At 38.0% G+C, this 25,864-nt stretch overlaps 1 protein-coding gene across 2 annotated transcripts in view; it reads right to left on the reverse strand.

The window, feature by feature from the left end:
* The window catches only part of LOC120623450 (protein SMG7-like), a 30,716-nt gene continuing 4,852 nt past the window's right edge, over positions 1–25,864 (reverse strand). Inside the window, exons 5-18 of one of the 2 annotated variants that reach the window (XM_039889485.1) lie at positions 24,942–25,161; positions 23,110–23,240; positions 22,163–22,312; positions 20,420–20,513; positions 19,275–19,461; positions 17,987–18,124; positions 16,462–16,606; positions 15,160–15,285; positions 13,350–13,513; positions 11,158–11,249; positions 9,580–9,696; positions 7,644–8,957; positions 5,849–5,950; positions 1–441 (exon numbers count right to left, since the gene is read on the reverse strand). In XM_039889485.1, the coding sequence (XP_039745419.1) occupies positions 439–441; positions 5,849–5,950; positions 7,644–8,957; positions 9,580–9,696; positions 11,158–11,249; positions 13,350–13,513; positions 15,160–15,285; positions 16,462–16,606; positions 17,987–18,124; positions 19,275–19,461; positions 20,420–20,513; positions 22,163–22,312; positions 23,110–23,240; positions 24,942–25,161 (2,983 nt within the window). In that variant the 3' untranslated portion in view covers positions 1–438. Of the gene's footprint in view, positions 442–4,158; positions 4,412–5,848; positions 5,951–7,643; positions 8,958–9,579; positions 9,697–11,157; positions 11,250–13,349; positions 13,514–15,159; positions 15,286–16,461; positions 16,607–17,986; positions 18,125–19,274; positions 19,462–20,419; positions 20,514–22,162; positions 22,313–23,109; positions 23,241–24,941; positions 25,162–25,864 lie in introns of those variants that run through there. The other variant, XM_039889484.1, reaches the window with a different exon arrangement.

A 25,864-nucleotide genomic window follows, 5' to 3' on the forward strand; every position in this document is an offset into this window, starting at 1 on the left:
TTGTGTCAAAAAACAGTGAAAACGCCCCGCGCACGTCTCACTTCACGCCCGCTTAATGTTGCTGGCGTGTGTTAGCGCTAGTTTGACAAACACTACTAAAGTGGAGTGGTTATATATGTTATTAATTTAGTGTTCTAGCCCAAATGCGAATTGAACCAATCGCAGCTTATCAAATACAAGATGCTTTGCGTCACTCACGCAGTCTCTACACTTGCTACACTCGTAGGTTTTCACCACCTTTCACGCATCTATTATAAAGTTTAATCTATGGTCTTCACTGCATCTTGCTTATTCAAACCTAACTGATGTTGTGATTCGCTTCATAAATCTGCTTAGGAGAAACCGCGCGCCATGGTGAAATTGCGACACGTTTTGCAATTCGATACTCGAACTCGATTCGATAATGCGAACACGACCAGTCTGAATCTGTGTATGTGTTTACTGAAAAAAAAGAAAAAAACACATCCGGTCACATCATTTATTTCCTTAAAATACTACATAGAACCTTGGTGCGTTTCTCTCGCAAAAATTCCCCGAAATGCACGTTTTCTTCAATCGGTTGCTACTTGACGCTTATTATCACTTTCTTCTAATAGTCTACCACCTTATTTTTATAGGCCCATATCTTACTAGGATAACATGGCGTCGCTATTGGTCTCACCGTTGTGTGTCGGGCTACCAATTTAGAAAAACCAGAGCAGACACCAAGGTACGCCAGTTTAAAAAGTGTACACATGCAAATGACATCGTTACGGAGCGTACCAGTAATTTGCGGTTTGGGCTCTGGTTGCGCCAGCAGTCGATGCTTAATTGTTTGCGCAACCAAGACACCAGTAGGGCTAGCACGCGCGTCACGAGAGATTTAGGTCTACCGATTATCTCGCTTATCTCTATAGTCTTAAGAACGATAAAGTGATAGAGATAAATATCTCGCGGCGCGCATACTAGCCCTACAAGTAAAACACCCTCCATACAGTAGTATATATTTTATTTCATATTGTTTTACATAAGACTGAATACGCCGCCACTGGTATCCTAGTGAGATAGTGACCTTAAATAATATTAAAACCTTCCCGAGATCTATGCGACAATAATATTTATGTTCATTTCAGAAAATTGTTTAAAAAAAATATATAAGTGTCCGTTTCTAGAAAAGCTTCTATTGTTTTGTATAACCAGTGTCCAATTAGCAATATAAAAACGCTTATAACTACGATATTGTCGAAGTTAATCACTGTTCGATATTATTTAAAGCCTATTTCACATAAATAAAAATTAAGATATGAATTTCAGATTAAACAAAAGCATAAAAACAAATTGAAAAAAAATAATTTAATTATTAAGATCTATTTAAAATAGTCTTATTTGTAATAGTGTGGTACACACCTTTTGAAAAATTATAGAGTTAAATATCCTAAATATTTTAAGTCTACCATACTAATTTATTCGGATTATTGTCATAGCCTGTAGTGAAGTTGAACTGTTTGCTAATATGACATAAATTTGTTGTACAAAATACAAAAAAAGGCCTGTTTTTAGATCCAGGGTACCAAGTCTTCGATTGCAAGTATAGTCAGTTGTCAATAAATAAATAGTAAAAATTTAATTTACAACTTTTGTTAAAATTAGGAAGTTAATTTAACAATAAATATTTTTTCCGTTGTTACAACGTACCAACCAACTTGGTACCATAGGTATAGTACGAATCAAACTTTATGACATATAGAAACTGCTTTTGCGCAGAATTCAATATTCGGTGTTAGCCAATCAGCGTTATAACTACTTGTGCGAAGCTACACACGCAGCTAACATCCGCGACGACGTAAACTTTGAATCGAATTGTAATTAAAGTTTTGTTTACGTATCGCTCAATTACTGTTGGGTTTTTCATAGAATTATGTAAGAAAAAAGCGTGTGGATCGAAAACATGCTGCAAAAAACCTTCTTTGAATACCTACTTTTTATTAAATAATCAATGCCTCAAATTTAAAAACAAACGTTTTGAAATTTTAGGCATTGATCGACCACTGAGACAAATGCAATAGTAGACTTGGGCCCCTGAAAATAATTTCTTTAAGTAATACGTTAAGCAGAATTGTGTTTATTGGTTCTTTTTATGAATTCTTGATTTAATTTGAATTAAACTAAACCTCTGAGTTTCTGTAATTTTTGCCACATGGTGGATTATTTTGCACGGACTGTACTTTATAGTCTATGGTCTAAAATAGTAAATTAATGGTGTCAGTTTTGTTGTAAACCGCTCAGTAAACTAAATAAGAAAGATTTTAGAAGTTATCCTTTTCCTAATCTTCGATGTAGATAAGTATAGTACTATTAAATTCAATCTTATGTCTGAAGATTCAAGATTAGATTTATTATTAATTTGGGGCGTTAATTCAGTTTAAAGATTGGTATACAACAGATTGGCTACCAAAGCTGTTCACGTAATCTCTAATTACATCCTTCATTAAAAATAAATTATATTAAAAATAGTCTTTATTATTAGGAATGTTGTAAATATTATGTTTTTAATGCAAGTAGGTTAATACGCTTTTTATATTTAGACAATGTATTTTCAATTTTATTTCAATTATGAGAAAAATAAAAAATAAATTATTGAATTACTTTGGTGGTTTCATTTGCGTGGTAAGAAACAAAATAAAATAAAACAGTGTATGTAACAAATAACTTTATTACAAAATATCCCGCATTGGAAGAATTTGCGTTCACTTATGAATGAATAAAGAATGCTAACAATCAACACTTTTTAGAACACTAGTAAACAACGTGATCCAATTTTTGACTACAATTCATTATTTGTTAATATATTTTAATCAAAAAAAATCTGACTAACCTCCAAAAAGAGGATTCGGCGTTGGATATCCAACATTTAGTGCCAACAACTCGTTTGAACCAATTATGTTATAAGTATATATAGATAGATTACATTCACAGGCTAAGCACGCACGACGGTTCTATTTTGCGACACGAAAAGAATCGCGCTTTATAACTTTTTTATTCTTATTTGCGCGCACCTTCTCATAAAGCATGTACAAGATTTACTCGCTCGAAATCGAGAAGTCATTTTCCAGTATTTAAATACTTGAACGTCGGGGTAAAATGGACCTTATTCGCATAGCTCGGGCTTTTGGACCAAATCACAAATACAGGATTTGCAACACCAAAACGAGTGACATTAGTTCCATTTTACTTTGACTATGCAGAGCGATGTGAAAACGAATCCTCGATACAGTGAAATATTGCGATAAAACTCATGCGCTTGTAAAAACCGCAGTGCGCACTAGGACTTACATCTGTCTTAGTTGCCAAGAACAAACCAAAATCATAAAGCGAAATAAATAACACTGACAACACATTGGGCTCTGATTCTATATTGCATTTAAATTAGTCGAAATGCATATTGTGACGTACATTTTGACAGTTTTTCATACAAAGGCTATACATTTATATGTCACAAATTGAAGTAATTGTAATATTGGAATGTAATAGAGAATCAGGTCAGATCTAAGATGAAAGTCTACCATCGCTTGAAACAGTTTTATCTTAATATTGTTATCACTCTTGCTTCAGAATTAGAAGACTAATTTTAGGGACGTCAAGGTTTGTCATATAAGACTGTCTTATGACCTAATTATTGTCTTATACTGCCGAAGCGATGGTAAGCCCTCAAGTTGGCTAATAAGCAAAAATTTAAAGTGTTACATTTAGAACATATCCACGATTGACTTATAACATAGTTGGTTTAAAAGATGTTACTAATAATTTAAATTAGTCTTTGATCTTCATTTACTAGTGTTCATAAACTCGACAAAAAATTACAATATAATAATTAAATACAGCTTACAGTGAAGGTGGACGTTAATAAATTTTTCTACAGTCCAATATAAAGGCATGCAAAATGTACAGATTTTGTAACAAACTACAAAAAATAAAATCATTAGCTATGCCCTCTCCTTCATTTCTCATTGTGGAAATGTATCCATGGTGGATCTTGTACGAATTTTCATTAAACATAGACAGTACTAAAAAGGGGTTCATTCGACATATCAAACCGCTCATTAACTTCTTGTACGTGAATACGGGCCTGTTAAGTGCAAGATCGAACAAGAGCGGTCAACCAACCCTAACAGGGTTCACACGAAAATACCACGAACGTACCAATACGGAAAATTTACCGGTTTGAAAGCACTGTTTATGTTAATTGTATATTTTTGGTGTCAGGGCATAAATCCGATTAAAATCTTTATTTCAGGCATAATAAGGCCCAAAGAAAACGCATGGTTAGGTTAGGATGGTTAGGTTGTCAGTTCGGAGCCGAGGGAGGCTTCATCTGTTTCTGTTGCTCCAGGAGCCGTTCCAGGGGCGAAGGCCCCGGACCTGACCATAGTGACTGAGGAAATAGACACGCCGTTATAAAAGCGAATGGGGACCGAACTAAGAGAAAATGAAGCGAGCGAGCGAGCGGAATTAGCACCTTGTCGAACAGCCATTTGCGAATTTATTGATGTCTATGTGTACTAAAATGGTGCTTCTACATGGTCAATTTATCAAGTGTCAACATTGCGAATCTAGGAGTGATTAATGATTCTTCATATGCTTAATGATGCTTGTACAGGGAGTCTAACACGGTGTGTGCAGAAGGTTATTAAGTAAAGCTAACAACGGGTAAACGGCTCCGTTTTAATATAATGAACCACGAGGATTCCCTAAAACGCGTAATGATAAAACCTTTTCGCCTTTTGTTTTTTAATTATTTTTATTTAATCGTGTACTTTTTGTCCGTTAGCATGCAATTATATAAAATGAAAATAAATAAAAAATATGGCAAATAAAATGGATAATTTAAAAGCCGCAGTGCAGTTCGGCTCGCTCACTACCGTTTTACAATTTGTAAGTCAGTGGGCCAAAATTAAGTTGTAGAATAACAAAAAGAATGCGACGATCGCAATGGGTTCCGATTGGCTGAAATAAACATTCGAGTCCCATAAACTCAGCCAATAATAGCAATTGCAATAGTCGCAATGTAATCATTACAAGCTTCACAATCTCAAACATGCATTAAAAAACTTGCAAGAAAATAAGAGGAAAATTACACATTAAAACATATATATATATATGTCGTAGGCTGTAATTCACACGATCATACGATGTCATTAATTTTTTTTCTTTATTCTTTCCCATTAGGGAAAAGGCAATGGTATATCAACGAAGTCATTCAGTGTTATAACAAAAACGGATAAACCATAGTGTTGGTATTATCTTTGACGTGAACGTCACAGCCAACTCAAGTCGTATTTGTCTGTTTTTTCTGTGGCAAAGGAGTGAAGTTTTTCGAAACACGAGCAGCGTGGGCGCGACAACTAACGAACGAAATACTACAGTGCGGCCAATTTATCCGTGGACAAAATGTTGGTCGTTAACATTTCAGATTGGGTTTAGTTTAGGTTATATTAATATTTCGTGGTTGCGAAAGCATTTCCGTTGCTAAGCCAGGTGACTGGTTGGAAGACCGTAGAGTTTAAGTCGGCATGAATTTGACATAACCACCGCGCCCCTCGTGCGAGTGGTATCGTAAGGATTTCCCCACGAAAAAAAAACCAGTATTTCAGGGGCCTATAAATGAATTCTATGTAGAACTAAAATGACTTCACCCCTTCACTAGGCGATCAACTAGTAATTTGCCTATTTACATTTAGTCCGCAGATAAATTGCCCGAACTATAAAACGTTTGAACCAGCGACATTTATACATATATATATTGGATAGAAGCAGGCGATAAGGTGTGCTAAGGCTTAGAAACGATCTCTGATGCAAAGTGGGTACGAACCTGGTGCTGACCGCGCGGAGGCCACGTGGGTGCTTCGGGTGCGCCGCTGAACAAGGAATACGTACTGCCTTCACCCGCGACCGCACCCGCCGCCGCCCCGCCCTAACCGGGTGAAAAATATTTTTAAAACCAATAACTTTTTTATGTTGGCTAAATAAGTATTATAACCTATGAAGTTTTTGTTTTTCTTTTTTGTTTTAATTAAATTTTTTTTTACTTTTTTTGTATAATTTTCGCTTGTACTTATTCCTAAGCAATTGTGGTTAATGTTATCTTATTATATGAATAACTAAGTTGTGGGAACTTCATTGGTTTATGTGATATAAAAATACGGCATTATTTTTATGTGTAACAGTACTGTTTGTTTCCCTTGAAAAGCTAATAAATAAAATAAATAAAAATATTAGCACGTTTGAAACTTCAAGTCTGTCTGTTTGCTTTAACTGTCTCTAGCTTAAACGGTGAAGGAAAACATCGCGAGGAAACCTGCATGCCTGAGAGTTTCCCATAATGTTCTCAACGGCGTGTGAAGTCTACCGATCCGCACGTGGCCAGCGTGGTAGACTACGGCCAGTGGCGTGCACCGGGTTTTTGACCAGGGTATGCATAAAGAAGGGAGATGGTATAACATTGAAAAATCCTTCCCATTTATGAGTTATACAAAAATTTTAGGGTATGCAGTGCTTTTGTGCATGTATGAAGTGCACGCCACTGACTACGGCCTAAACATTCATCTCATTCTGAAAGACCCGTGCCCTGTAGTTGGCCGGTAATGGAAAGATGATGATGACGATGACTCTCTCATGGTTAAGCGAGTAGTCACCTCTACAAAAGAGCACCTAGAAACCTACTAGTACATGCCTATGTGTATCTATTGCCTCAGCTCAAATTAAGTAAGCAATTATTCATCTCACTATATCACTCTGGTCTGGGACACCCAGGCTTTTTTGACGTGACAACGTCTTATAATTCGATGGAGCCGGCTGCACGCACGAAAACACATGACGTATGCGGCGTTACCCCGCTCTGATTCCGCGTTCCATTCAAGGCTTGAAGTGCAAGCGAGAGCGCGGAACGTGCGACAAAGACGCACAGTCGGCCTCCGCGTTCGACATCTGTCTCTCTCCTACATGAGTGAGCGATGCGTCCGGTTGGACAGCTTCTATACAATAATACATTTACATGTTTTCGGCAAGGATGAAGTGCAGTGAAAAATGAATGTGGTGTCAATTGTTTATAGCAACGATAATATCTATCAAACAAATAAAATTAAAATTTTCTTTTGAAAAATGTAACCATTCCATCAGTATTTTCTTACGACGTTGTTGTTACAGACAACCAATTTTAATTTTGTGGTAATTATTGACGTACCAAGCAGATGGGCACACCTTATGGCAACACTACATAGGGCATGCAAGGAGTACGTCCTGCAACATGCTGCCCTGTGTCCGTCGAGTTGAAGCGCAGGAGTTAAGCTTCATGACAACCAAGGCCTTCAGATCGGAACACAGCATAGCAACAATGCTGCTAAGCGACAGAAATAAGCATGGCGATTATACTTCCCCGGACGAACTCTGTCACAAAAAAACTGGGATCGGGAGTGTCATTTGAAAGGCGGTGCGATAGAACTTTGACCAATCATGTACAAAGGCTTTTATAACCCCCCAGCGAAGAAGACAGACGATCGATAACTTCGATCATAAAATGGGTGTTAAATAAATATAAATAAATAAACTACAACAATACACACATTGCCATTTAGCCCTAAAGTAAGCCCCAAGTTAAGACAACTTACCGCAGCATCTTCAGAAGGTTTAATAGCACCACCTTCACCCCCGAACGACTCAAAGTTCATATTCCTCTGCTGCAACTCCAAAACATTGGAGCCAAAATTTAATCCAACATCCAACTCTTTAGCACCCGGATATTTTGGTTTCTCCATCATTTTCATCTGCATGGGTTGGTAGCTAAGTTTGTTGAATTGAGGGTACATAGAAGAGTCATAACTTACGGAAGGTGCGTAAGGACCAAAACTGCTAAGGGTCGAACTAAAATTTTGGGATGTAACCAAATTTTGCAAAGTCTGTATTTGAGGTTGCCCGATTGCTGACTGAACGTAATTTGGGGTTAAATCAGCTTTACTCTGGCCAATATTTGGCACATTCTGGCCCAAGTTTTGTAAACTTTGACCTTGGATTTGATTGTACTGCAAATTCGCGTATGGAATGTTCGCAGGCACAGTTGAATAGAAATTTGGCATATTCATTGGCGGTGTGGTAAATGGTTGAGGGTTGAAATTGGTTTGGTTTTCTGGTTTCCACCAGGGCACTGGTTGTTGGAAGTTCTCGTTTTGTTGTTGTGTCGGCCAATTCGGCCGGGGAGGTTGTTGTTGGGCATTGAAGGACATATTGGCATTTTTTGGGTTATCGTCCTTGAATTTGTTATCTACGTATTGGTTCTCCTGGCTGCCCTGCCAATAGCGGTACTGATTGGCAAATCGTGGAGGCAAATCATTCAAAAAGTTCTTTTTATCGCCAGATATTTGGTAGCCGTGGTTGGCGAACTTGTGACCGTCTTGGAAAAGTTCTTGTCGAGAATTTTGTTTCTGTAATGCTGCAGTTCTAACATCTATTTCCTTGGGATTGACGACAGGCAGTCTAATGCCTTGGCTGTTAGGACTTGGCATTTGGTAGCAAGGATTATAATTAATTCCTGCATTTTGTATTCCGTAGGTCTTTTGGAAATTCATTCGCGGAATTTCATTGTAGTTAGGCGCTGCTAAATTAGACCAATTCGCCCCATGCTCACGCTTCTGTTGGTAAGTTTGAGAGTTAGAGTTGGTCGTTTGGTTACTTTTGACTTCCTTCTTCTCTTCCTTTTCCGGTTTTTTAGGTTCTGGGTCTGTGTTTTGCAAGTGGGGGTAGCCAGCGGATTTGTCTTTCAAGGAGAGAATGCCGCCGGTTTTTCTACCGACAGGCAAATTGGCGAGGCTCTTCATCGCTTTTGGCTGTATGAGTTTCGGCTGGTCGTCTTTTGGAGTTAAATCGGTTTGATTTTCAGTCGGTTCACTCATTGAATCAGGTGTCGGAGGCGGCGTCACAAATTTCACCTGAAGCAAAAAGGTTATTTCTATATCATTAATTATCTATATATTAATACGAAAATAACACGGTCATTAGGTTTAAGTTTGCGAACGTAGCTTTCATCATCATCTCGCAATAAATTATGTGTGTCTATCTGTGATCGGAACCTTCGGACCTTCATGAATAAAGAATATTTGAATTTAGTTAACATCTAGAGAAGTAGTGCAGATTGTTCAATTTTTTTTAATTATTCTCAATAATTCATTAAACACACACACATACCTATCAGGCAAATTGTCAGTGTAGCCTTGGCGAAATCTGTGATTAAAGAGTATATACTCTTTGATAATAGAATCTTAATAATGTGCAAACTAATAATTTAAATGAATTATGGTCAAATTACGATCAGTAGGCGAGCACTAGTAATTTTAATTTCAAGAAGATTTTTTTTCGCTTAACTTCGTAGCTAAAAATATCCAATTAAAACAATATCAAGGGGGTTTATATTAATTTTTGATGTTATCGATGGAAATTGTCTATGACGGCACTCAGTGCGGTTGTACTGCTCAGTCCGAGCGAAACCAATATTCTTTTGCGTCACTCTTTTCTCCATTGATGCCTAAGTTGGGTTGAGATGGGTAAACTCACCTGTTTATTAGTTTCCTCCTGCTTTCGCATGATGGCTGCCATAGCGATGTTGACGCGAGATTTGCGCACTTCCTTCTTGTCTTCTGATTTACTTCCTTCCGAGCTCGCTTCACTTTCCTGTTTAAAATATATTCATGAGAATTTTTTTTGTTTTAAGTGCAATGGCATTGATTATGAAAGCCGATTTTTGAAGTTATACTTCTTTTGGCGCGTTAGGTAATAATGATGCGGGTAAACTTTTACGATGCGTGCTTACACCATCACAAAAAACCGACCCCCTGGAGTTAGCCATAAGGTTTGACAGTGTACACTTTCAATTGTCAAAGTCTGCGGGCTCATTCCGGTGATTCAATTGATTCAATTGTATATAAATCTGAAATTTTAATTTTGGTTGTCCGATAATGAGTCTATTAGTATTCCAAATTTTATTATGTTTATTATGTCCATTTCTTTAATTATGTGGAAATATTTTTTTTGTGATATTTAAATAAACTTTATTCAACTAGATAATACGTTATATTATATAAGGCGAAAAATAAATTATTTGAAAAGATTTTTATCTTGTTACGCCAAAGAAGTATAACTTTTACGCGTTAAAAGTTATACATAAGTGCACACATGTTTCTTCTTTTTGTTTTAAGTGCTTTAGCAACTGACACAAGCAAACTTCTCCGTTTTTATTGGTACGCAAAAAAGAATTGGGTTAAATCCTTATCCCTACTAATATTATAAATGTGATTGTAAGTTTGTTTGTGACGCTTTCATGCAAAAACGATCTTCATGAAACTTTTTATACATATTCTTGGAGGTATTAGAAATAATATAGTATACTATTCATTAAAAAAAAAATATCGTAGATAAAAAAATGTTTGTGAAAAAATTTAAAACATATATGACTATAGGTGTGGACTATGTAGCAGTATGCTGCCTCACAAAATTACGCGGGCAAAGCCGCAGGGCACATCGGGTATAATTATAGATAGAACAATAGTAAAAAATTAAGAATAGGTGTTTTGTTAAATTGCAACACGTTGATTTTGGAAAAAAGCTGCTGTGTTTTATGTTGATTTATTCTCAGTACTTTCAAATAGCATGCCACCATTCTCCATGATATTTTCAAAGGACTCCACGTCCACCAATCCGCACTGGGCAAGCGTGGTGGACTCCGGCCTTAACCCCTTCTCATCGTGGTGAGACCTATGCCCTGTAGTGGGCCGGAAATGGGTTGACATGATGATATATACATATAATAAAACTCATTGTGGGAAACTAACATAGCATTATTAAAACTATTTATAGATTTGAGTTAAAAAACTACGACACTACACACACCGCCATCTAGCCCCAAAGTAAGCGTAGCTTGCGTTATGGGTACTAAAATGACTCATGAATATTTTTTTAATAAATAATATACATAAATACTTACAATATAGATATAAACACCCAGACCCTGAGAAACACAAACATTTTCCAGTTGTGGGAATCGAACCCACGGCCTTGGACTCAGAAAGCAGGGTCGCTGGCCACTGCGCCAATCGACCGTCAATTTATTAAGAAATTATTAATATTGGTATTCACCGGTTCCTCCTGAGTGGTGGCCAGCGCGCGTTCTTCTCGCGAGCGTTCCAAAGATCCTTGAGGCTTCAGTATCCCCACGCGCTTCTCTCGAACTGTGCAAAGAGATTCAAAATAAATAAATAAATATACTACGACAATACACACATCGCCATCTAGCCCCAAAGTAAGCGTAGCTTGTGTTATGGTTACTAAGATGACTGATGAATATACATAAATACTTATAATATACAGATAAACACCCAGACACTGAAAAACATTCATGTTCATGACATAAACATTTTCCAGTTGTGGGAATCGAACCCACGGCCTTGGACTCAGAAAGCAGGGCCGCTGCCAACTGCGCCAGTCGGCCGTCCGAAAATAATAATAGTGAAAATAAAAAAAAAATATATAACTTAAAACATAACACACACAACGTGTTAATAAAAACCGAAATAATACATCACTGGCTTTAGAGGTACATTATATACTGTCTCCGAGACTTATCTCTGAAACCGAAAATCTAATAGTTTTTGAGTAAACGACTGTCATAGTTTTAATTGAACGAAATCAGATACAGCCCTAACATGACATGCAAAGTTTGACGGCCGACTGGCGCAGTTGGCAGCGACCCTGCTTTCTGAGTCCAAGGCCGTGGGTTCGATTCCCACAACTGGAAAATATTTATGTGATAAACATGAATGTTTTTCAGTGTCTGGGTGTTTATCTGTATATTATAAGTATTGATGTATATTATTTATAGAAATATTCATCAGTCATCTTAGTACCAATAACACAAGCTACGCTTACTTTGAGGCTAGATGGCGATGTGTGTAGTGTCGTGGTATATATATATATATAAAGTTAAAATCACGCGACTCCTGTAACTTTATTAGCGTAGGTACCATGTGCGTGTCGGTCTTTTATCTTGGAATAAATGAACCCTTAGAAAGTTTTTAATTTGTTTGTATGGGAAAATAAATATGCTTATTGTGATTTTAATTTTTTATAGGGTGATTCCTTATAAAATATACTTCTGCGTCCTTTAATATTATTTCGTGATTCTGTTACACGTTGTATATCATATATGACAAGCGGTCCCTAATGACCTCGGCCGCGTATAAGTCTACCTTAAAATATAGGCATATGCGTTTTTTTTTTTAATTTTAAAGGAGACAAACTTTGTCTTACATGATTTTATCGAAATATTAACCACCGTTTACGCAGCGCACGTAGCGCGGAAGCTCTCAAAAGGAAAGAAACCGCCAATTTTGAAACATTCTTCATTGGTGCTATGCTCCTATTGGTTTTAGCGTGATGGTGTATATAGCCAGTGGCGTGCACTCCATACATGCACAAAAGCACTGCATACCCTAAACTTTTTGTATGACTCATAAATGCGAAGGACTTTTCCATTTTATCGCACCTTCCTTCTTTATGCATACCCCGGTCAAAAACGCAGTGCACGCCACTGTATATAGCCTATAGCCTTCCTCGATAAACGGGCTATCCAACACAGAAATATTTTTTCAAATCAGACCAGTAGTTCCAGTGATCATCGCTCGCAAGTAAACAAACAGACAAACTCTTCAGCTTTATATATTTTTATAAGATATCACTAGCTGTTGCCCGCGTTTATGACGGTTTTTTCCGAATCCCGTGGGAAGAGCTTGTTTTCTTAGGATAAAAAGTAGCCTTTGTTACTCTGCGTCCTTTGAATCAACTCTATGCCAAAAATAAATTTGATTGGTTTCTTATGGAGTAAAGGAAGGACAAACAAACACATTTTCGTATTTATACTTAATATTAGTAAGGATGTTCGAGTAGGGTAGTATGTTTCTTTCCGTTTATACGGTTGATTTCTGTTTTACTTCCGAAGTGTTATGTCCTAACGCACATAAGACCTCGATTGTTTTTACAGCGCGCCAAGTTTTCCAATATGACGGTCCGCGGCTCGGTGTAAACGCTGCATAAATTCAATATAAGAAATGAAAATGAATATATTTATTATCCTTATAAAAGACATATGTATGTATATACATATGTTTTTTGTAGGGATTTCCAAATTTCCTTGTAATGTGCTTAGTGTGAGCAGCGAATACTTGCTTATTGTTACGAAACGCGTTACATGAAAGTCCGTTAGTTTTGCAATCTAGATTTATATTTTTAAAACTTTTTTTTTTAAATTATATATTAGTTGACGGACAACCTACCCTTTTCCCTGAAATCCGCCTCGGAGATGATGACGGGGGGTGGCGGTGCGGGTGGAGGGGAGGTGCCGGTGCGTGCGTTCGAGGCGGCGAGGTGCGCTACCAGCTGCGATAACTGTTCGCCGTCCACTGCACTTGCTGTGAACGTCAGTACCCCTTCTTCCTCGCTGCGAGAAGCCAATGAACGAATGAGTGAATGGATGAATTAATACTTTTTTTAAACTAGCTGTTCCGGCGAACTTCGTCCGGCGGAACACCTAGAATTTTTTATGAATGTTATATTTTCATATTTTGATTATACTATTTAGGACTAAGAGAAATCCAAAAAAATCGAATATTATAAAAAAATGGTCCAGTCGTTCTTGAGTTATAAATATTGTAGCTAACACAACTTCCTTTTATATCTATATAGATATACGCAAACAAAAAATATCAATAACAAATTTAACACGGCGACTATAATTTGTCAGCCTTTTCGCTACATCGGTATGTGTCCGATGCAACCAAATCCATCCATCTACCGTCAATTGAAACCCTATAACTTTAACCCAGCGTTGAAAAAACTATACATGATTAAAGTACCTAACACCCGGGAAAACTGACGGTTCCCGCCGACTAACGGACTGGATAAATATTATTACTGCATTGTTTCAAAAAGTTTTGTAAATAATCCATATTTTTTTTGGAAAATGTAAGAGACAAAAATGATTTTTAACGGTTATCCTTTTGCGATAAACATACGCCATCGCGGATTTATTTGTAAAACTATTTCAGATTTACAACACTGTAATACATTATCTTGGTTCCAGCCAGCATTTGCAATGTTACCGCAAAAAAAATAGTTTACGACACACACGTATCTCTACTATATTATGCATGCATTGTTCATATAAACCATCATCCTGAATCACTCGATCTATTCAAAAAATCCCCATCAAAATACGTTGCGCAGTTTTAAATATCTAAGCATATACAACGTGTAACAGAATTACGAAATAATGTTGAAGGGTGCATAAGTATATTTCATAAGGAATCACCCTGTATAAATATTAAATCAAAAGAAGTATACTTATTTTTCCATACAAACGAAACTTAACACATTAAAGAGTTATGACAACCCTATTGCAGATAAAAGACCGACACGCGCTAGGTACTATAACCTACGCTACGCAACGCGTACTTAATAAAGTGACAGGAGTCACATGATTTTAATTTTTGTTTTGATTAAACACGTTGTATGGGGATAGACAGACAGCGGTAAGCGACTTTGTGTTATGAACTTGTGATTCATATAAGTATGCCATTGTTGATAGTATTTATTGATATAGGTATGATATAAAAAAAATATAAGAAACGCCTTACTTGATATAACTGCTTACTGATACTCCAATGATATAAATCCAATGTTCTGGTTGATAAAATGGCAATCCAAATGTTGCTGATATGCTCCAGAAATAAACTACCACTTCTCAAGAGTTCCGTCACTGATTCAACCACTTATAAGTTCGAGGTCCCGCCAAAAACCGTAGGCTCGAAGGACCAAAAGGATGTTGGGTGTAGTCCTTTGTAGAGTGATTATAAATGATAGAGATTTCTAGAGATTGCTAAGTGGACTGTATTTCCAATGATATAATTGATAATGATATGTAAATGGTATTAATGATATTGATAATGAGTACGCGTCGAGTGGCGGCCCCAAGTGCACTCTCCTAATTATGGCCACGAGGCTCGACGATTGCGTAAACTGCTGACGGTGCAGTGTTCGGTACACGCAGTGGCCCGAACATGTAGTGATATACAATGTGAGACTCACGTATAAGTGAGATGCGAGGGATGGTTGTCGGCGAGCCGTCGGCCAAGCTCCAACAAGCGTCCCGCTCGCACGCGTTGCTCCAACTCGGGCTCTCCGATCAGAGACAGGCTCGATATGCCCGCCGCACTGAAACAAATTGAATCCTTACTAATATTATAAATAAATATAAATTTTGACGGCCGATTGGCGCAGTTTGCAGCGACCCTGCTTTCTGAGTCCAAGGCCGTGGGTTCGATTCCCACTACTGGAAAATGTTTGTGTGATGAGCATGAATGTTTTTTAGTGTCTGGGTGTTTATATGTATATTCTTAGTATTTATGTATGTTATTCATAAAAATATTCATTAGTCATCTTAGTTCCCGTAACACAAGCTACGCTTACTTTCTGGCTAGCTGGCGATGTGTGTATTGTCATAATATATTTATTTTTATTTTTAAATGAGAAAGTAAACTTGTTGGTTTGTGCTAGCATCACGCTTTAACTAAGCAATTAATTTTGGTTTCTGGCATAGCGTTAATTGAAAAGACTGAGAAACGGGAATTGTAAAAAACCATAAGAAATGCGGGCAAAAGCAAATTTTCACTATACAGGGTTGAATAAAAAATATCAGAAGGCTCTCGACCTGTAATTGATTGCATTAAAACTAACAACTTTTGTTTTACAACTTTTTTTTAAGCTTGATATTTAAGCTAGATACTCTACTTGTAACTACTCTGTAATGTAACATCGGCACCAGCGCGCGAACCACGATTCTAACGTGCGGTCACTGACCCGACTACGCGACGTTGTCGAATAATATGTTTTTAGTTTCACAGAGTAATGCCTCTTTACAGAGATAAACATAATTATTCAATTATTTTATGTGTATAAAATAAATGAATACTGAATTTTGAAAAGTCGTAGAACATAAGTTGTTAGATTTTTGTTATTTAGCCCTGTATAAGACTATTTAAATTTCGGTATTATTATGCCACTACATTATAGTATTGTGTCCATAGAATACACAAACAGTTAGATTGTCCGTGTCTAAAAAGTGTCTGAAATGAGTGGAAGTCCCGGGTTCGATTCCCGGCGGAAGCAATTAAGAAATATATTATATATATATATAATTTTATATATATATAATTTCTGAACTTTATCTGATCTGAGTGATGAGCGCTGTTGAAATAAGTGGAAGTCCCGGGTTCGATTCCCACGGCGGGGTTAATAAAAAAAAACGTAATTTCCTCTTCTGGTCTGCCAGGAGGCTTTGGTCGTGGCTAGTTACCACCCTACCCCACTTAAGATGCTAATAGTACATACCCCACATCATCGTCATTGGGCTCCACGTCGGGCACTTTGGTGGAGTCCCAGTTGCTGTGGCTGATGAACTTGAGCCCTTTGAACGCATCCTCAAGCGGCAGGAAGCCGTGGAGTTCTTCGTCTTCGGGCAGAGGCACCGAAACATCTGCCGGGAGGTTAACAAAACCATCGTCATATTTAAAAATTCTAAATTCATTTATTTCAAGTAGGCCTAATATAAGCACTTTAGAAACGTCAAGTCTGTCTGTTTCTAGTGACTCTACCACTGGAAGGCAGATTCTACCGAGAAGAAGCCGGTAAGAAACTCAGCAGTTGCTTTTTTCCATAAAAGCTATATTCGACAGTTTGACAGGTAAAAATAGGAGTGCTCCGATCGTCACCAAACTTTACAGGATTACTCGCCAGGTCAATCCGGAGATTCCCTGCAAGTTTCATTGAAATCGGTCCAGCCGTTTCGGAGCCTATACGGAACATACCCACACACTTTCTCTTTTATATATATATATAAATAATTATAAATAAATAAATATACTACGACAGTACACACATCGCCATCTAGCCCCAAAGTAAGCGTAGCTTGTGTTATGGGTACTAAAATGACTTATGAATATTGTTATGAATAACATACATTAATAGCAATATACATATAAACACCCAGACACTGAAAAACATTCATGCTCATCACACAAACATTTTCCAGTAGTGGGAATCGAACCCACGGCCTTGAACTCCGAGAGCAGGGTCGCTGCAAACTGCGCCAAGCGGTCGTCAAACACATTCTTTAAACTTATGCATTGGTAGGTCCAAAATTACCTTAGGAATGATATTATAAAAGCAAATACTCAATCCCACAAATTACTTCACAGTCATTAATAAAGATTCATTACACACTACACTAATGGGTACATAGGAAGTGCTGATAGATAGATACGTAAGGACTTCAAGTTCACTTTCGGGGGGCCGAGTTCGAATCCCAACACGCACAAACGCACAAACGAATGCAGCATTTCTTAATTATGTGCGTTTTAAGCAATTAAAATATCACTCGCTTCAACGGTGAAGGAAAACATAGCGAGAAAACCTGCATGCCTGAGAGTTCTCTATAATTTTCTCAAAGGTGTGTGGAGTCCACCAATCCGCGCTGAGACAGCGTGGTGGACTACGGCCTTAACCCCATCTCATTATTGGAGGAGACCCGTGCCCTGTAGTGGGCCAGTAATGGGTTGATATAATGATGATGACGATGACACTACTGCTTCGTTGGTCTAGTGGTTAGCGTGTTACGCGAGTTCCTTGGTTCGAATCCCGGATCGGGCTAAAAGTTTTTAGATATTGGCGTTTTTTTCTGTTGAAGAATTTTCAGTCGAATTTTCACCTCCCTGTGACAATAGACGTCAAAGCCCACCAATCGGCATTGGAGCAGCGTTGTGGGTCCATGCTCTTAAACCGTCTCTCATCTAAGCGAGGAGGCTTTTGCCTAGCTGAAGGACGTTAAAGGCTGCGGATGAAGATAATGATAACTCACACTTGTTGTCCCTGTCGCACTGCGGAACGAGTTTGTTGAACACATGCGCGAGCGCAGCCCACACCTGCGGCCGCGACACCCAACCGGTGGTACTCACCGCCTTTGGGTACGCCACGAGCCATTGCAGCCACACTTTCACTGTTACCAAGGTAATGAGGAAATTAACTAAACTGTATAGTAATAGTATATTATACAACAAGTTTGGAAGATTTGATTTTAGAGTCGAGGCGGTATTAGGCGCGTGAGCTGTGAGCGAATGCGATAAGAAAGCCGAGAGTGTAATAATCAATGTACCATTACACTTGCGAGGAAAAAAATAGTCTAAAATACGTTTTCAGAAGAACAACTGACAGGTTTTTGCATCGATTGTTATTCGGGGCGTACTGAAATGTACTATGTTACTGCTTTCCAAGTTAAACGGGACATTTTTAATTATTAACAATCAACCACGAAGCGAAAATATATACAAAAATATTAATTACGGAAATAGCGCGATGGTTTTTTTTTTTGCGCGCGAAAGTAAACCGACATACAGCCAACATCGCTCGCTGCATACAGACTATATAAAAATATGTAAGAGAACATTTGCATATTTAAAACATAATTGTAAATAATTTGATAAAATTATACGTTCATTTATCATATTTGAGAAGGCACAATAGATTGCAATTGAAATGCTTTCTATTTTTAGCCGTATAAAACCTCATTGTTGTTTAGAAAAAATAATCTGTATTCGTCGGCTAAATTAAAAATGGTCCATCTTCATACATAATTAGGTAAAGAAACTTATTCGGGACATCATAAATAAAGCACAAGTACGGTAAAAAATAAGCGCGTTTCTAAAATATTGAATTATGAGCCTTATATTGATGTAATTAGGTCCAGATGTTTTTTTTCACCTGGGCAATTTTTTTTAAATATAAGTATTTCATGTCAGACATACGTGCAAGGCTTTCTGCGGCGGCGCATAAGTACGGAAAAATGACAAGCGTGTCTAATATCTTTGATTATGGGCCTTAATTATTGATTTTATTTATTTATTTAGTTTCACATGATTTTATTTATCGTAGCATTTTCTTTTATCTCATATTAATATTTGATATTATACATACGTGTTGGCAAGGTTTTCTGTTGCGGCTAATCATACCCAAAGCACAAGTACGGAGAAAATGACAAGCCTGCCTAAAATCTTTGATTGTGGGCCTTATGTCGATGTAATAAGGTCCAAATGATTTTATTTCACTGGGCAACTTTTTTTTTAAATATAAATATTTGATATTATACATACGTGCTGGCAAGGCTTTCTGCGGCGGCTCGTCAGCTGTATACGCGGGCAGTAAAAGCGATAGAAGCGAAGCGGCCGCCAGTGACGACGCCAGTTGCGCCGCCGTCACCTCAGCATCACTCAGAGCATTGGCTTCCAATGAGAAGTCCTCGGTAGTGGAATGCACCACCCATATTATCACGCACGCCATCTGTCAATAGTAGCCATGTTACTATCCTTTCTTTCAATTTACAGCCGGTTGGCGCAGTGGGCAGTGGCCCAGCTTTTCGCGTCCAAGACCGCGGGTTCGATTCCCACAACTGAAAAAAATGTTTGTGTGATGAACATGAATGTTTTTCAGTATCTGGGTGTTTATCTGTATATTATAAGTATTTATGTGTATTATATTCTTCAAAATATTTATCAGCTATCTTAGTACCCATAACACAAGCTACGCATACTTTGGGGCTAGATGGCGATGTGTGCATTGTCGTAGTATATTTATTTATTTATTTAATTAACTATATGCCGCTACTAAGACGTGCCGCTAAGCGATTTAGCGTTCCGGTACGGTGTCGCGTAGAAACCGATTTGGGGTATGAGTTTTATATAACTGCCATACTCACTAACATGGTTAGCCCGCTACCATATTAGACTGCATCACCAAATAAAAAAAACTACAAAAAACAAGTTTTTAGATGGCACTTATGATGCGTGCATTATATGGTAGTGACATGATCATATTCGTAAACTTAAAACTAAAGCTACGCGGGTTCCAAGCATTTCCTGATCTAAGAAGAAGCCCACAACAAACTTAGCCGGGTTTTTTTTGTTATCACCATCTCACATTGTCATTTAAAATCTGCATGGCTGTCAATTATTTAAAAAAACAAAGAATGTATGAGTATGTAGTTTATTTTTCATATAAAATTAAATTGTCGCAACAACCCGAAATCCTTAGTTATTCCCTACGCCACAGGTTGTCCGGAAGAGATCGCTTCAGATAGCTTTCGATTGACCGCATTTGCACGCCTCGATGTCTAAATTAACTTTCTTTTGAGTTATAAATCAAAATAACTTCGTATAAAATGTACGCGTGCAGTAAAGTATTCACACAAACAAAGAAACTTCCGGATTTCGCTTATTAGACAAATGGGTGGTTAAGTTACCTTAATGAGTGTCATTGAATCAAAGCTATCGGTGGCGATGTGAGGTGACAGCGAAGAGTTCAAGACATTCACCAGCTCGGCGGCAGTGTCCAATCTGAAACGAAAAGATTTTAAATGCATCGACTGAAACAAGCTTGTGCAGCCCCTGTCTCGGAGACATTTTTTTTTTTGCACGTCTCATAAGCGGTGCGTGAGGTGATGCTCTGCTCTCGACATGTCAAAAAACCCAGTCTTTCAAAACTTAAATGATGTTTTTTTTTATTAGTAAAACACTTACAGCATAATATGAGTGCACTAACATCAAGTTAAATAATCTGTCTAGCACATATCTATATATATAAAAGAGAAAGTGTGTTGGTATGTTCCGTATAGGCTCCGAAACGGCTGGACCGATTTCAATGAAACTTTCAGGGCATCTCCGGATTGGCCTGGCGAGTAATCCTGTAAAGTTTGGTGACGATCGGAGCACTCCTATTTTTGAACCGTCAAACTGTCAAATACAGCTTTTATTTACTATGATGATATTCTATTGTTGGGTGTACATGGGTGTTAGATAATGATCTTCACCCGCTCGAGAAGAGAATAGAATAGAATAGAGATGAATACGGAGAGAAATAAATGATTTGATATATTATGAGACTTAAATTAAAAATTTAATGATGTAAGTTTATTGTTTAAATAAAATAAAGCAAAATCTAGCCCGGCGAAGCGGGCTGGGTACGCTATTTATTTTTTTATATAATTTAAAATTATTTTTAGCTGTTTACGGCAGCCTTATATTCCCAGCGGATATGCGTGCTATGTTCGCGTCTGGAAGGAACAATAGTGTACACATGCTAAATAGTGCTCTAGTTTATATTAGAGCAAGCAAGCAAGCAGTTGATTGTCAGTTTTGCGAACTAAATAAAAAAAAAGTAGGCCCAGTTTATCGGAAGGCAGATTCCACAAGAAAGAAAAAGGCAAGAAACTCTGAAGGTCCAAGTGGGCATTTTTTTCTTATATTTTGTTCTTCGACATTGGGATCGAAGACTGTTCTAGGTCGGTACTCCAATATGCTACGTGGATTGCATTCTCGTTGTTTTTTTTTTTTCTATGCTACTTCTACATTGTGCAGAGTATACATCCGGTACCTACTATAATATCTTAACTATTAAGACCTAAGATTAAAAATTTGTACACCAAAGAAAAAAGTAGTTACAGAGATATAAATAAATATCAAGAGAGTACAATTTGGTGGCCTTATCGCTACATAGCGATTTCTTCCAGGCAACCAATGGCGTAAAGGGAAAAAACAAAGAAAAGAGGTAGGTGGTGCAATAAATAAGATTTAAAATTATACAAATATATAAATAATATATATATATATATATATATAGTGGGCCCCCGGTAGTCCGACAAACATTTTGCAGGGCAGTGTCGAACTATCGAATTCGTCGGATTGTAGAGTACTGCCTAAGACCCCCTATAGTCCAGATTTTTTTACAAAAGAGTACCTTGTAATCCGACCACATTAGTGATGGTGCGTACAAGTTGTAACTTGTTCAATCATGCTTAGCGAATACGTATTCAATAATAAATAATAGACCATGTCGGATTACAGGGGGCGCCGGATTAGACAGGGGCCGGACTACCGGGGGTCCACTGCGTATAAATACAAATAAAATGTATAACATAAATACCTATATAAATAGATAACATATAACATCCTCATGATGATGTTTACTGCGGTATAGATATACTCACTGCTCGGCTGTGTGCAGGTAGTGTAGCGTCCGCACGAGCTCGTTGGCGTAGGTGTGCGAGTCCAAGCTGTCCGGCGCGCCGGTGGTCTGCACGGCCGCGGGAGTCAGGCCTGGCAGTACTGGCAGCGCTGGCACTTCCTTCACGTCACGACTGTGGAATCACAACGGCAGGATTTGTACGCAGTGGCGTACACTGGCTTTCTTACCAGGGTATTCATACAAGAAATGGTCATAAATTAGTGGCATCTGCATATCGTCTGCGAAAGGTGCAGAAGTCATTTGTGGGATTGAGTATACGCTTTTATAATATGATACCTAAGGTATTTTTGGACCTACCAATGCATAAGTTTAAAGAATGTGTTAAAACACATTTATTACAGCGAGGTTATTATACAATTGATGAATTTCTTAATGACAAGGTTGCTTGGAAGCATCCGGCTCCGCTTTCATCTCTCACAAGATAGAAAAATGAATTTTAAAATGTTAAATGTAAATTGTTGATATTGGAAAAGGTTTCTTGCCGGCTTCTTCTCGGTAGAATCTGATATGTAGAAAATAAAATTGAAATAAAATGATAATAAAATAAATTTAAATTTAAAGTACTTGATTGCAAAGAGAAAATAAAATGAGTATACAAGCACTACGGCTGTAGGTGTGGTAGGATATATTATTTTGCCTTGAATGTCTCTAACTTTTTGTGTACAAAACTCGTTACGTTGCTGGATACTCCTGAATTTTAATAAATAAAGCAAGTAGGTATTGTATAAATTGGCACGGGCGATTGGCCAACACAAGTGGACATCGCGCAGGTCATATGTCTCGGCCTGGTGGCACTTTACAGCCAAGGTAAATAAATAATAAAGAGGTATTCCTCTATACTTATAGAGGCCTTGACTGCAATCCCAGCTGCACGGCTAGAATCGTTATTGTATAATGGTCTTAACTCACCTGGCGGCGGCGGCGAGGGTGCGTGCGAGGTTGGCGGGTGCGGGCGGGAATGGCGCACGCACCAGCAAAGAGCGCACGTGCCAGTACACCGCTGCCAGTCGACGTCCACGCCGCCACGCCACCAAGGCCAACTGCCAGTCATAATTTTTTTTTACTTAAGCATATGTTTGGTTTGGTTCGCAATTTTTTTTTACACCATCTTATAATATTACTAGCTGTTGCCCGCGACTTCGTCTGCGTTTGATTTTGTTTTTTCATGTGGCCTTAAATTTAGTTGTATTTAGTGTATTCAGTATCGCTAAACCTTAAATGAGGGGTTTCCTGCTGTCCGCTGAGGAGTTCTGTCCTCTATCTCTAACCACAGTTTGGGCAAAATTAAACATATATCATAACCTCTATAGTACAAAAATAATTATTTAAATCGGTTATTATTTGTCGGAGCTATGGTGTAAAATCGTCAAACACTCATCCCCTCTCCCAAAGGAACCGAGCTTTATGTCAGGATAAAAAGTATCCTATATTACTTCTAACACTTCCAAGAATATGTGTACAAAGATTCATGAGAATCGGTTAAGGTTAGTTTTTGCGTGAAAGCGTAACAAACAAACTTACATTCACATTTATAATATTAGTAGGGATTGGATAGTAGCAGGCGTTACTTTGCGGAAATATATGATATATTATGAAAATTAAGCTTAATTTGCTATACTATATGAACAATTGTTACGTTCATTGTAAAGTCAACATTTCCTGAGGATGCTCCGGTTTCGTAGCGAAACGTGCTTAGAGGGTACATTGCCGAAGATCTGTTTGGTGTGGAGTATAAGGATTGAAGAAATTATAAATTACACCACACAGATTCTCCTGCTTTTCGCGGGGTTATAGCAAATTAAGCTTAATTTTCATAATATCAAATAAAATTAATATTCTTCGCATCCTCACATGAGTTTGTTTGGACGCTGCACATTTGCGTGCTCGTGCGATTGTGCTCGTTAATGCACAATTGTAGGGTGTATTGGAAACACTATAGTTAGGCACTTATCGATATTGCTTTAGAGCTGAAATTCAGCAAAAATCCATATAGGATGCCAAATAAATTTTAGAACACAAATCAAATTGATGGACATAGGGCCACATGTCGCATGACTTGCTCTTTGGATGCATCAAGCATCCAAATCGAGAGAGCAGGGGGTGTAGGAATATATCATAATTCTAATGATGTTATTGACATTGCTAGGTTATCGATAGATTTTTTGTTAAAGATTTTAACAAAAAGGTGTGTGTCAGCTCCGACGCACGACTGGAATTTACTCCTTAAGTACGATTGTCGAAACATACACAAAAAGAGTTTATTTCGCTGAATAAAGATTAATTCCATATGAAGGGGTAAATTAAAAATCCTGTGCAATATATTCACACACGGCGGAAGTGTATCAGAACTATTAGGATAAATGTAATGTTTATTATTTAGTTTCCATGGTAACAAGAATAGGAAAAAAAGATGTATAATGTTTTCTATCTCACTCTGTCCCATATATTTATGTTTGTTTCTTTACCTAGATAATATTCGGTTTCCTTGGTAACTTAAATAGGAAAAATAAATTAATTAAACGAAAGCGACGTTGCATGTTTGCGCATGCAACGTCGCAAAGCGAAAACGTAACGAGGTCATTCATCAGTAGATTTTACTCCTCACATTTTTCTCATACCGGGCGCCTTATATATGAAAATCGATTCTTAAGGAGTAAACTCCAAAAAGGAGATGGCATCTACTAGAAACTATTTTAGGCCAACTGGTTAGGAGGCCGGGATCCGGGTGGGAGAGGGCATACCTGGTTGTATGGTTGTCCCGAGTGCACGGATACGGCAAGGGCGTGCCTGTAGAAGGTGTGTGCGACTCGCAGCTGGTGCCTGTAGCGCGCCAGGTCGCCCAGGTGCACGAGGCAATGCTGACTGGCGTACCGCGCGGCGGCCGCCCCCCCCGCGCTGACCGCGCCCACCCCCGCGCTCGCCTCCCAACCCTCTACCGCGCCCAGGAGCGATGCTCTACGCCTGTAGACATAATAAAATGTATTTTGACGTGACAACGTCTTTAAATTCGATGGAGCCGGCTGCACGCACGAAAAAACATGACGTATGCGGCGTTACCTCGCTCTGAGGCGTTCCATTCAAGGCTTGAAGTGCAAGCGAGAGCGCGGAACGAGCGACAAAGAGGCACAGTCGACCTCCGCGTTCGACATCTGTCTCTCTTCTACTTGAGTGAGCGATGCGTCCGCGTGGACAGCTTCTATACAATAATACATTTACATGTTTTCGGCAAGGATGAAGTGCAGTGAAAAGTGAATGTGGTGTCAATTGTTTATAGCAACGATAATATCTATCAAACAAATAAAATTGAAATTTTCTTTTGAAAAATGCAACCATTCCTTCAGTATTTTCTTACGACGTTGTCAGGTTCAACTATCGTCAGTAAGCCGACTTTACAGACAACCAATTTTTTTTATGACAAAACAAACTGACTTCTGAATTAAATATCAAAAATAGATGTAAAAATTATTGTTTTATTTTTTCTATCACGGTTGTAGTAAACTTCAATTATTTTGAATTTTGCTCAGTTAATGTATATAAGCAATATACTAGACTACATAAACAATTTTACAATAAATTACCAGTTGACATCTTGGAGATGTCTCTGAATAATTTCAAAGTTCTTAGACCAGGGCGCGTTTGGAACCCTCGTAGCTTTAGTTTTAAG

The sequence above is a fragment of the Pararge aegeria genome, chromosome 4, assembly GCF_905163445.1.
Source record: "Pararge aegeria chromosome 4, ilParAegt1.1, whole genome shotgun sequence".
In the NCBI taxonomy this organism is placed as follows: domain Eukaryota; kingdom Metazoa; phylum Arthropoda; class Insecta; order Lepidoptera; family Nymphalidae; genus Pararge; species Pararge aegeria.